At 42.0% G+C, this 12,352-nt stretch overlaps 1 protein-coding gene across 1 annotated transcript; it reads right to left on the bottom strand.

Annotated features, from left to right (window-relative positions):
* Window positions 1–396: 396 nt before the first annotated feature.
* On the bottom strand, window positions 397–11,728 carry LOC120681445 (transportin-1-like). The gene is made up of 29 exons (XM_039962940.1): window positions 11,414–11,728; window positions 9,892–10,179; window positions 9,700–9,789; window positions 9,410–9,487; window positions 9,252–9,332; window positions 8,907–8,957; window positions 8,717–8,802; window positions 8,360–8,426; window positions 8,209–8,265; window positions 8,071–8,100; window positions 7,415–7,474; window positions 7,185–7,301; window positions 6,788–6,901; window positions 6,290–6,388; window positions 5,971–6,096; window positions 5,779–5,853; window positions 5,412–5,483; window positions 5,148–5,258; window positions 4,742–4,825; window positions 3,896–4,003; window positions 2,377–2,478; window positions 2,234–2,296; window positions 2,091–2,165; window positions 1,781–1,852; window positions 1,574–1,698; window positions 1,384–1,435; window positions 1,230–1,298; window positions 1,087–1,146; window positions 397–997 (listed from the first exon to the last, which is right to left on the bottom strand). The coding sequence occupies exons 1-29, from the start codon at window positions 11,588–11,590 to the stop codon at window positions 914–916; spliced, it is 2,673 nt and encodes an 890-aa protein (XP_039818874.1). The 5' UTR covers window positions 11,591–11,728; the 3' UTR covers window positions 397–913.
* Window positions 11,729–12,352: the final 624 nt, after the last annotated feature.

The raw sequence follows: 12,352 nt of genomic DNA, 5'->3' as shown, positions 1-12,352 counted from the left end.
TATATGCTAATAAGATCTAGTTTTGTTCGCCTCATCACGTAGAGCTCAACGGTGCAATTAGTATTCCAAACGAAGATCTAACAAATGAGATAATTTTTTAAAAAAACAAGTTGAATGTTAAAAAAACCCCATGAGGTGGAGGGATTGGATCTGTAGTGGAAGCCATGCCGTGGAAAGGGTCGCGCGTTAACTATGTCCAACAGAGAAAGTACATGCTAACTAGACCACGCAACATAATGCATGTTTTCTTAGCACGATTTGATTCCTTAGCAACCCCTCTCACACTCTCTCCTCTTCTCGGTCGCATGCTTTCTCCCCTAGCAGCACACTTCTCGATGATACGAAAATAAGGCAAAATAAGGCCAGCGTATCATGGTAAAAAAGAAATATAAATAGTTGCAGGAGAGAAAGAGACCTGATGAATCATTTATTATGGGGCAAATGAATGGATCATTATACAATCCTTCCTGTCAAAAGACCAAAAACACAATTCTACACCGACCAAAAAGGAAGAATAAGGCAATTACACGCTTTTGCCAGTGGAATGACAAAACAAAACCAAGTCCACTGACTCTACCAACCAACCAATACAAATCTCAACATCCTGTCGTGGTAGGTAAATATTCTTTTACCACTAGTATTCCCGTCCATCTAGCTCGCTCGTCTGTGGTAATGCTGTGCTGTGCACCAATTAGTGGAGTAATAACCAGTATACAACGGGAGTCCCCAACCAGCCAACCGCGCACAAGAAGCGAATACATGTAAAATGCATCCTCACACACTCGATGACCCCAGACAGACAGGCTTGCCCAAATCCAGGCTCATGGCTCTTCCCGCTCCTGTCTCCACAATAATGCTGGGATAATTCTGGAATGCGGTGAATAAATCACAAGACCTCAATTCTCGCCATCCCTTATACTCCGTACCGAGCTAATCTCTGCACAACTGATGGTTCTAGGGTGGCCATGCACTGCTCCCACCCACTGTTCCCAAGCAACTACAACAAAACCAATTCCCACCATCAGTTTATTTATCTCAGCGTCGCATACGTGTGACTGCAGAGGACGGCAAAGAGGCCAGCTTTACCTGCTTGTAGCCATTCATAATCTGGCACACCTCGCTGTGAAGACCTTCACTTTTGATCTCCTGCACACACATCAAATCAGCGCACGTTGAATCCAACAGGGCTACAGGTAAAAAAAAAGGATCTAATGAGAATCTCAACTCACAGTCCAACTTGCACAGGCCTGGCAGATGTAAGCTAGTGAACCCACAGCTCCTGAAGGATTTGCTGCCACCTGGCATGGAAAACCCAAAGAGTCTTTCAGAAGAAAATCACGCAGGTAGGAAGAATGCAACATTAATCAGGAGGCGCGGATGAACCATTGCACACAGGCCATGAAACGCGTCCTCTTTCTCAAAATCATCTCTGATCCTGGATTAGACCGAAAGAAACAAGTTTCATACATCATGCAGCAAAAAGCATAGATAGACACTTGGAAACCACATCACCGCATCCTTCCTTCTTGACTCTTTGGTTGTACTACAGAAACTCCAGAAAACGGGTTCTTACATGCACAAGGCACTGCACCACGCTTGCATGAAATGGTCCATATGAGGGGCCATGATGTCTGGACAGACCCAGCTAAGCCTCCCAAGAGTGATGGCACTATTTTCAATAAGTGACTTGTTCAAACCCTGCCAATTTGTGGGAAAATATAGCCATTTAGCTGAAATCTAACACGAAAATATGACATAAGGGCCCTTAAAAATCAGTTACCTCTGGGGACTTTAGAATGGGAACCAAGCAAGAAACAACACTGATCACCACAGGTTCTATTTCTTTGCCAATCTGGAAACAAAAAATCCGTCACATGTGTACGAAATTTCACAAATACCAATGAAATGAGCACAAAGGAGATGACCTCTGTGGTGGGCCAGTGCACACTTATAAGTGGCATGTACCAAGAGGAAACCCATGCCAAACGGTTTGAACTTAGCAGCAGTAAAACAAAAAAAAAGGTATTTTGTGCTTTGAAAAAGAATTTGGTGCAGCTGGGTTAAGCAAAAAGGTATAAAAGTGCACAAACCTTGATTGCTAATTCTCCAATAGCCCAGCAAGCATTGTTAGCGACTGATACAGCATCCTTCACAGATTGAGGGCTCTGCAGCAACGTTGTGTGTGAGGCATCAAGATAATGATAGCAACAAATAGACAGCAGGATATGCTTACCAGTTGCTTTGCTGCAACAGTAAGGAATTCTTGAAGGCGTGGATGCAAATGTATTGGGCAAACCTAGTACAACAGAGAGGGTTCAATATTTAATAAGGTGAAAAATTATCTCGATATATGAGCTATGGTGATTTGCAGTCAACCCTAGAAAGATCTCCAAGAAGGGCAAGAGCACTTTGTCGAACATCTGCTGCCTCATCCATGCAGCATTGCAAAAGTAGATCTCTCAAATTGCTCTGTGCAACCTACAACAAAATAAAGATGACATATATATCAAACTGCTGCTGATTTTGTACTAACTTTTAAGTATCTAATCGGAACACAGAGGACAAGCAATAATCAGAACAATTATCCTTCAAAAATGTGATAAGTGTCATGTGCACACTTTATCTGTCCATGATCCAAGTAGCACGACCGTGACAGTCCGCTGCACCAAAAGGCCAAAGACATTCTAGAAACTTTGATCCATTTCTTGCTTAATGAGAACACATACAAGCCCATGGCCCATCTTACATAGACAGGGTGCCTTAACCTTTAAGAAATTCATGGTTCTTAAAGCGTTAAGGCGAGGCACGGCGAGCGACCCCGTCTGCAAGGCGAGGCGACGCCTAGGCGAGCAAGGCGACGCCTTACCCATATGCCACAGGGAGGAAATGAAAAGAAATAGGAAATAAAAAGAGTAAAAAAGGCAAAGAAGAGGGCAAGGTACAGGCTGCTGCCCAGCCCAACAGTTAGGCCCAGCCCAACAATAGCATCTCCACCCTCCAGAACCCTCTCCCACTCAATGAGCTCCTCATCCGCGCCGCCGTTGCCCTCTGCCCAGCACTCTGCCCTCTCAGCTCTCCCTCTCCCTTCGTGCCGCCGGCCCGCCGTCGCTCCTCCGCCCGATGCCGCCGCCGGTCCGCCCTTGCTGCTCCGCCAGACGCCGCCGCGGGCCCCGCGCGACACCACTACCGGACCCACGCGCCGTCGCCAGGCCCTCGCGCTGCCGAAGCTCGTCGGCGCTCCCTCTCCCACCTTCCTCACCATGCTCAGGTAGGCCACCACCCCCTCCCTCTTGTTCCCCTTCCCCCGCAGATCGTCGAAATCCTTCCCCTCCTCTTCCTCTCCCTCCTCCCTCACCCTCCCTCTCAGTTTGCTTCTCTTTTGGCATGGCGTCGACGGACGCCTTGGATTTTTGAGCGCCTGGACGACTAGGCGTCGCCTAGGCGACGCCTTAAGAACCATGAAGAAATTTATCTCTTAAATTAAGAAAATAGAAAACAACTCAATCGAAACTGATCTAATCTCTAAAGTAACATAGCCACCCTGGGCCAGGTGTCAGCAGGAACATGCGACACTATTCACCTTAGCAGTACTCTGTGCGGACAATACGCTGGCCCTAGCGAGCTTCGGTGCCGAGTGCGCCTTCCTCCCATTGAGCGTAAACTCAGTTTTTTAGAATCCAGGCCACTTAGGTTTAAGCGCTCACCATTCCTCCAGACCCAAGTCTCCCAGGTCAGAATAGTACATGCACATGTGGCCCGTTCGATCCATGGCTAGGCCTCTAATATAGTATAGCCATGTGCTAGAACGCAAGCATGTGGCCAAGAAAGTGGTGTGTATGCGTCTAAAATGTAGTTGGAAGAAAATAAGAGATCATATCCAAAGAGAAGAACTTACGAGACTTTCAATACCAGCACCAAGACCTTCTACGAGTCCTGACAGTAGGTCCAATGAGCAGACAATGAATTCTCTATCATACAACATGCCAGCTGCTGTAGGATCAATCTGCACATAGAAAGAAGATCCATAAAGAAACAGAAATTTTGATGAGGTCATATATGCAATCGGATCTTGTAGCTTATCATATTGATTTATATTGATTTTCCTTTCAGGTGACGTAGATCCAGGGTACTCAGACAACACGTTACAATGGGGAAAATAATTTCTGTGCTTATAGAGTTACCAATATATATCAAAACAGCATATAGGACACGTAACTACTAAGTGAACATTTAATTCCTTCCACAAACCATGACACATTATAGTATGTTTCACAATTCTGTGAAACAGGTAGAACACTGTTTTGCATGATTAGACAATTTCTTTAAAATGATATAAAAAAATCGGTCGGTGGGGGGAAGACCGCCCCAACAGGTCTCTATAGGCAGAGAAGACACTTAGACACCAGCCATACCAGCCGGGAGAACCCCCAAACCCAGGCCTCACCCTCGCACCAAAATCTGGGCCGGCCACAACCTTGGGTTGCCGGCCACTGCATGGTATAGTTTACATAGAAATTTGATATTCACAAGCAAGTAGATCGTTTGATGAGTGTGGTTGTACAGTAAAACTATGGATGAAATGAAAAGAAACAAGAAAACATCATTGCTTTGGTCTTGCAACAAACAAATAAATGGGACAATGAACTTCGCAAAGTTGAACACTAGGGTTGAGATGAACAAATCACAGAGCATGACTCAAATATGTTAAATAGGATCTCCCAGAAGAAAAGATTGGACAGACCTTTGCCAACTGTTGGGATTGGATAAGATTGATGCACCTTTGAAACACTGGTTCTGCAAATTGAGCAAACCCTGGTCCTAATGCCTGAAAAGATTAAATATAGGACTGAAGTCTCAATATTGTATATGAGCATCTTAGGAACAGCTCAGGAAAAAAATTGAACACTGCAGGCACCAGGTAGTGCTCTAATTATTCACATTCTTCTAGTTGGCACCAAGATAGGCAACTAAAAGCAGCTCCTATTCCAAATTGTTACATTCGAATTAAATCTTCAAGAACGCTAGAAAGACTATCAAATTTTCATCAGGATCATTTGTTTACACTGCTAAATTGATAACCAAGATAGTCAGAGAGAAAATTATAACACCATTACATAGATGATTTGCACAGATTAAAATAACAGTACCTGCGCAATAGATGTAAAGCATTCAAGGAGCGGAAATAGATCTTTATCAGAATTTTGGAGTTGCTGCCACTTCGTGATTAAAGGCGGCATAAATATATCTAGATATTTTGCCTGCATAGCATCTTAGATGAATTAGTATCTTCACAAGGAAATCTTTCAAAAAAAAAATCTTCACAAGGAACCAGCATACAAGGGAACATTGTGGCAAGAAATGTGAAAGAACCGAATTAATTCTTGATGATATAAGAAACCAGAGAAGAATACCTGATTTAGTTCTGCACCAACTGCATCAGCAAGCGTACCAAGTGCATCATAGAGTATCCGGAGATTTCGTCTCTATTCAGAAGCAACACATAAAGCTAGAAATGAGAATATGGGAGCTGACATAGCAGTGATTGAACAGTAACATCCACTGCATTCAAAAAATAAGGGCGTACCCAGTGCCGTAGGCTTCCCGCACTGTGCAGGGTCTGGGGAAGGGTTGTTTTTAAGCCCCAAGCCTTACCCACACAAATGTGCAGAGGCTGGGGCTCGAACCCGGGACCTTCCGGTTACAGACGGTAGGCTCTACCGCTGCACCAGGCCCGCCCTTCTACATTCACAAAATAATATTATTTAAATTTTGAATAACCTGGTATTTTCCATAGGCACACATGAGGTGCTGCAAAATCACTTCCAAGTGTGGCACTAATTCTTCTGCAGCTTCCTGAAAACAGAAAACCAATATGTACACATGAGTTGCTGCAAAGTTACTTGCAAGCACAATATTAATTTTTATGCAACTTCCTGAAGATAGAAAAGCATTCTAATACATGCAAATAACCTCTTCAAGAGTTGCAAATGCTGAACAAGCAGCCTCTTGGACTCTTTTGTTAGTATCCAATATCCTTCTGAGCAATCCCATGAGAATCTTATCGAATTGTTCGCGTCCATTTGGATGATCAAGGCTCTGCGTTGGAGAAAAGAGCAGCTCGATAAAACCAAAATTGCATAAATTAAAATGCAAAAAATGACCCTTTCTGAAAGATGATGCATAAATGCAACTCTACATTCCTAAAACATGATTTGAACAGAATGAGCTTCTGGTGAAACCCTAGGATGGCAGGAATAAGAATAACATCAGGGGGGGAGTGCCCTATTACCTGAATAATGAATTTGCTGTACCGAGAGAGGGTCCAACATGTAATACTCCGTATAAGAGGAAATTTATCGTCAAGAAGTGGGATGAGAAAGGCAACAATCTGCATTTCAATCAAGACATCTTATACAATGTACAACATATATAGCAAGCGAGACACAAATATACTAATGGATATTTTGAGTTCAGATTTATCCTGTGAACACTAAGATTGCAACTATAGCATGCTCCTGCAAGAATTTTAGAATTGCCACATATAGTAGTAATTCTACAGCTATGTTCTCAAGAGCTCATAGCATATTCAAGCATTTAGTCTACATATAATAGCCTTATGAAACAAAATATAAAAAACGGCATGATTATACAAGAGGATTTAGCATACAGTTAGCTACTACAATGAGATATTTACTCATTTGTACCATAAAAGAAAAAAAAGGATTTGGCTAATCTTGCAGCACATATGAACATAGCCACAATTATGCATTACTACTCATTAAATTACCTGAGGAAGGTGGGGATATAAACCAGAAATGCACCCTTCTGCTATAGCACCAAGAGATAAAACAGCGGTTTCCCTTTCTTTCCAAGAATCATCATCTGTTCGAGCCAAATTTTGCTGCAAATTACAGTGGATTTAGCCACAAATTTGCATTTCTACCAGCAGACAACTTTCAGGAGTGGCTTTTGGGGCTTTCCTGCCATGCTAGTTAACTAAATTTTCAGTGACTATGGAGGGCTTTCACATTGCTATTCAAGTAAAGACAAAGTCTGAACAGTAGGGTTAAAAATGAAATCATAAACCCCATGCTTTTCCACAAGCCATGCAAAAGGTGTCCAGGCCATTTGAGTAGTTGTTTTAACAAAATCACCATTACTAAACTACATGGAGTCCAAGTTACCTCAATCAACGGCATTAAAGTTGGAAGGATGCTGTCGCCAAACACGTTAGAGAGGACATCCAATCCAGCAGCACTACACTTCCTTAAGTTCCAGACATTTACAGCATCATCATCATCCTGTTCAAATCACCAGTATTTTTTTTTCCAAAATTTAAATCAATGAGGTGGTCAAGGATGGCAACAGCCATCAAAGTCAACTGGCTTAACAAGAGAGAAAATTCTAAACTCACATCGTCTTCTCCAGTTTCCGATCCATGCAACCGAGAGGCATGGAAGCGGGGCTTCAAATCCTGTTACACATTTTCTACATCTCATTACAGCAAGAAACTAAAGCACATAAACGTCGAAAGATTAAAGGCTCAACTCAGTCAACCCATATTTGCAGCACTGGCATATTACAAGAGGCTAGCATTATTCTTTATAATGCTATAGATAAATAATTGACTTCCAAAATTTTCCAACTACTGACAAATCCCCAGTATGCTATATGCAGGATGAAGAACTTTGAAACTACTGACAAACTCAGCAGTACACAACTGCAAGATTGAGCTTTCCTATTAGGTAAAATACAGGAGGAGAAGGGATGGTCAGTGCATTGCCAATGCACCACTCCACCTCCCACCCAAAAGATTAATCTCATTGCCACTCGTGAAATGAGCTAAAGCTCGAATTGGATCACTCATTTCTGATGGAACAGGTCTAACCACTATGATGAATGGCCACAAATGGAGCCATCCATATCCCTTCGGCTTCTGCCTTGTCTTTAAAAAACTAGGAATCCCTCGAGGAGGCCACCTCGAAGGGAAAGCAAGCACATTCAAATGCAAGAAGTAGGTTTAGGCCATTATCAGTTATGAAAAATTGCTCAAAAAGATCTTAAACAAACCTGGTCCCTGTCTGGAAAGGATTCATCTTCCTGAAAAGGATATATATATATATATATATATGGCATTTATCAGAATAATCAATTGTCACTGATGACCCACTCTGATCAAACATGAAAGATGTTAAAAAATTACCACACCTCAGCATCAGCAAGTGACTCATCATCATCAGCATAAACCATGTTCGACAATAATGTCTAGGGGAAAACATGTGAAGTGTAAGAAATTATATCCAGCTCCAAGGTACAGCTGCACTAATCTGAAGTTCTGAACTATGAGAAACACATATACCGGGATTAATCGTGGCAAGAATTCCTGTAAACCTTCTGGAGGCATGCTGACATCACAGCATGCAGACCTGAAAGGTTTAACAGTTAGAACATTAGTAGAGAATTTAGGAAATATCAAAAGGCTTCTAATTCTTAACCACAAATATTAGTTACTCAGACTTAGTTTTGAATTTGATCATGTCGCTAATAAAATGAGCAGAAAAATTAGTGAACTTCAAGAGTTAGAAATAACAATTGATTAAATTGTGATAAGTGGCATGACCATCACAGTAATACAACTCAGATTCAGATAGTCAATGCCGAATCCTAGGTGCATTCTTTTTGCAGCCATAAGTATACTCAGTTACAGAAAACGTACCAGAATTCACAAGCCTCAAGAGCAACATCATCATCTGAATCTTTATTGGCTTGTAGGATCAATTCGGTAACATTTTTTAGATGTGGCTGCAGTTTCATATCCAATGTCACATCCAGTATAACACTTCATAGGCTAAGATTTAATAGGTGAAAGAAGGAGACAGATCTAATATGCAGCAGGCTTGATGTACCTCCAGAATTGATGGCCGCACTTCAATGAGCTGAACCCAGGCTGAACAAACCTACCAAAGGAAACAGGGAGGGTTCATGATGAGATGTGCAACTGGACAATCATAAATCTTGCAGACGAATCAGCTAAGAGCCTAGAAAAAAAATCCTAATTCAATTATGCAATAATAACATTTTGTATGCATTTCAATCTAACTCTCTAACAAAAAATCCTACTTCAATTATGCAATAATAACATTTTGTATGCATCTCAATCTAACTCTCTACCAAACAAGTAGCGTGCCATAATGTGCAATTCTCTTACAAGTAAGCTGGCATAATGATAAGTAATTGTCTGCGGTGAATACCAGTTTCCGGACATCTGCTGAAGGGTCCTTTGCAAGGTTGAATAATCCCTGAAGATACTGATCCATGGACATGTAGAGTGCCTGTGTGGATCCAAAGTTCCAAACAATCAGTCAAGAGAACTGAGAAAGATAAGCTGAAGATGGGGCAGGACACCTACCGATGGCATCACCACAATGTACTGGTTGATGCAGCCCAAAGCTAGTTTTCTAAGACTTGCATGTGGTGATTGAAAAAACTGAAGAAAAAAAAAACAAACAAACAAACTGTATGTGTCAGCATGAAACCACATAAACATTTTAAACCAGACTGTTCAAGCATTTGTTAGCCACCACAGTCCCCAGATGCATGCTTAGCTGAATCATTGCCAACTGGTGTACAAAGACATTTACAGAGCAGAAGTGAAAAATTGTGCAAGTAATTGGTTATTTCTGGATGTTGGGTATTGACCTGCAGTATCCTTGGCATGAATACATTGATCGGCCGTTCAGGCAAACCAGGAACATCAATGTCAAGCTCTTCGGGTACATCCTCACAGATCTGTCATCAGAAAGCAAGATTCTGAGCATACAAACTGTAAGATCCACTACAGCATGCTTTTTTACTGCATCGAACCTCTAGTATGACAGGAGTACAAATTACCTTGTATATAGCATCCATAGCACCTTCCATATGATCCAAGTCGTTACTGTCCAAACACTTGTGCAGGGCCTGAAACAACTCAATCCACCCAGAAACTCGAACAATTTGGAAAAGTACACTGATCACTGTTCCAACTGTGGATCTAATTGCCCTATTGGTTGCCCCGATACATGGTAACAACTCAGATTTAATATACTGCTGGGATGGAAGTGGCATGGAACTGAAAGTCGCTCGCAGATTATTTTTCAGAAGCAGACCAGCAGCCTGTCTAACTTCAATGGATTTCCCCTGGTACAAACAGTTTAACCAGATGTCAACTATGCCAAAGAAAACACAAGCTTGACCTACCATCAAAGTCATATCATGAGAAAATTTTACTCCATAACTAAGTTCGACAATTTATGAACTCCTTGCATGGCTACGTCTACATGTTCCAACAAACACAGAAAAAAAAGGTTTCTGAAGATGAATAAGCGGGGAGAAACACAAGGGAAGCACACAGCATTCCTCCCATATTGAATCCATGATCAAATGGACAACATGATCTAGTGACACAATTCAATGTTTATCACTATTTCTTACATTTGCCGAGCAATTGCACAACACAATTCATAGGCAGAAAAGGAAAGTAAGTAGCAAACTAGCAATCACCTTTTATGTGTTTTCCCATCACTGTTTCAGAGCTAGATCATATCGCGACTACCATATGGTTTCTACTGTGGCCAATTGCATAACATGTCCACTTTGTCCAAACCTTCAAGGCATAAAACTATTTTCCTATGATCTTATCCCTAACCAGAGTGCCAAGGAAAATGTTTTAGATAGTGGGAGCAAGCTGTCACCCACCTATATGCAGTTATATCAAACGTAATGGGAGCATCACCAGTCAAAACTAGCAAACAGTAGAACTCAAGAACCCCTCGAAACTAAAAAAACATCAGAAATTCAGAATAAATAGCCATCTGAGAAAGTTTTTTATGTGCATTCATAACGCCTTTATTCTACTACACCATTCATACGATTTTTGTGTGTGTGAATTTGAGAAGTTGTTATCATAGCAACTAGTAAAGATATAAAAGATAAAAGGCATATTGGGCTTGTTAGTTACCAGATTGACGTGGAAACAAGCTCTCAGTTCTACTTTTCATTACCTGCCAGGCAAATATCAGCCCATATTTGCATCGTTTAAGCCCTACTTGATTCTCTGACAGCACTACAGGACAGCTCAAATTGCCCTCTCTTTCTCTCTCTTTTCCCCACCCTTGTGCGTGCACAAATAGCGACCTAACATCCGGTACTGAAACATCGATATCAATATCAATTCTGGATTAGAACTAGGCACATGCCATCCAAGAGCTAAACTCCAGTCGTGACGCTGAAATTTATAGAGTCAAGCAACAAGCTCGAACTCTCAGTAGCATCGGAGGAAAACCTAGGCTTCGCTTACAGCACAGCGATCAGAAGAAGCTAGCGAGCAACTGGGGAGAAGGTGACAGGGGGACGGGGGGGAGGAAGGGCGCACCTCTCCGCGGGCGAGGAGGAAGACGAGGTAGTTGTTGAAGTCGGGGAACTGGCTGTAGTGCTGGAGCTGCTGCCAGATGCGGGCTTGGTCGGAGTTGGGGGAGATGTGCGCCTCGAGGAGGGTGCCGATCTCGCGGAGCCCCTGCTCCTGCGGCTGCCATAGCGCCGGCGCCGCCATCGACGATCACCGGGGGCGGGGCGGAGTGGGGGTGGGCGAGGAGGAGGCGGCGGCGGGGGAGGGGGAGGGGGAGAAGGCGGAATAAGGAATCGGCGGAGCTCAGAAAGTCGGAATCCAAATCCAAACTCAGTGAAATGAAAAGCAGAGGCCCTGCCATATATTCAATCTTTCGTTGGTAAATACTCCTACAGTAACATTTTTGCAATTCGATCCTTGCTTCAGTCCTTCAAACAAGGCCGTAGGAGTTTTATGCAAAAAAAAAGAGATAACAGCCATTTTCATGTACGGCAACCTTTTTCTATGTCACGTTCCATAATCACTGTAATTACCATTATTATTATTGTATTTATTATGGTAATACTATTCTACACCTTTATATTAGTGTTTATTCTACACTGAACAGCCAAATAACAATGGTAATGCTATTCTACACTTTTGGTGTAGTGTTTATTCTACACCCAACAGTCAAATTACAAACCGAACCAATCAGAAATTACTAAAACGAAGTACCGAATTACGGAATACGTTTAGTAAAATGGTGTTTACTGTTTAGTAATTGAGCGCAGCTATTATTACTGAATACTTATTCAGTAATTAGTTGCGCGTAGCTACAAATGTAATTTTTTGATGCTAAACAAGCATATTGTACTCTTCAAAATAAATGAGAACTAGGTAAAAACTAATCTCATGTTTGCTATAAAAAAAATCCTCACGATTCACCTTTACTATCTTTTAGCTTATCTTTATCGTTGTAATCCTTTC

This window comes from Panicum virgatum, chromosome 7N (genome assembly GCF_016808335.1).
Source record: "Panicum virgatum strain AP13 chromosome 7N, P.virgatum_v5, whole genome shotgun sequence".
NCBI classification, from domain to species: Eukaryota; Viridiplantae; Streptophyta; class Magnoliopsida; order Poales; family Poaceae; genus Panicum; species Panicum virgatum.
This window is presented reverse-complemented; position numbering and strand designations above follow the sequence as displayed.

Bases quoted from the DNA above. Each gene is read 5' to 3' on its own strand.
- LOC120681445 (XM_039962940.1), bottom strand. From the start codon at position 11,590: ATGGCGGCGCCGGCGCTATGGCAGCCGCAGGAGCAGGGGCTCCGCGAG. The intron at 8,958-9,251 runs GTATTCACCGCA...TTCCTTTGGTAG, and splicing joins CAGCAGATGTCCGGAAACTG to GTTTGTTCAGCCTGGGTTCA. The intron at 5,854-5,970 runs GTTATTTGCATG...TTCTGTTTTCAG, and splicing joins CATTTGCAACTCTTGAAGAG to GAAGCTGCAGAAGAATTAGT.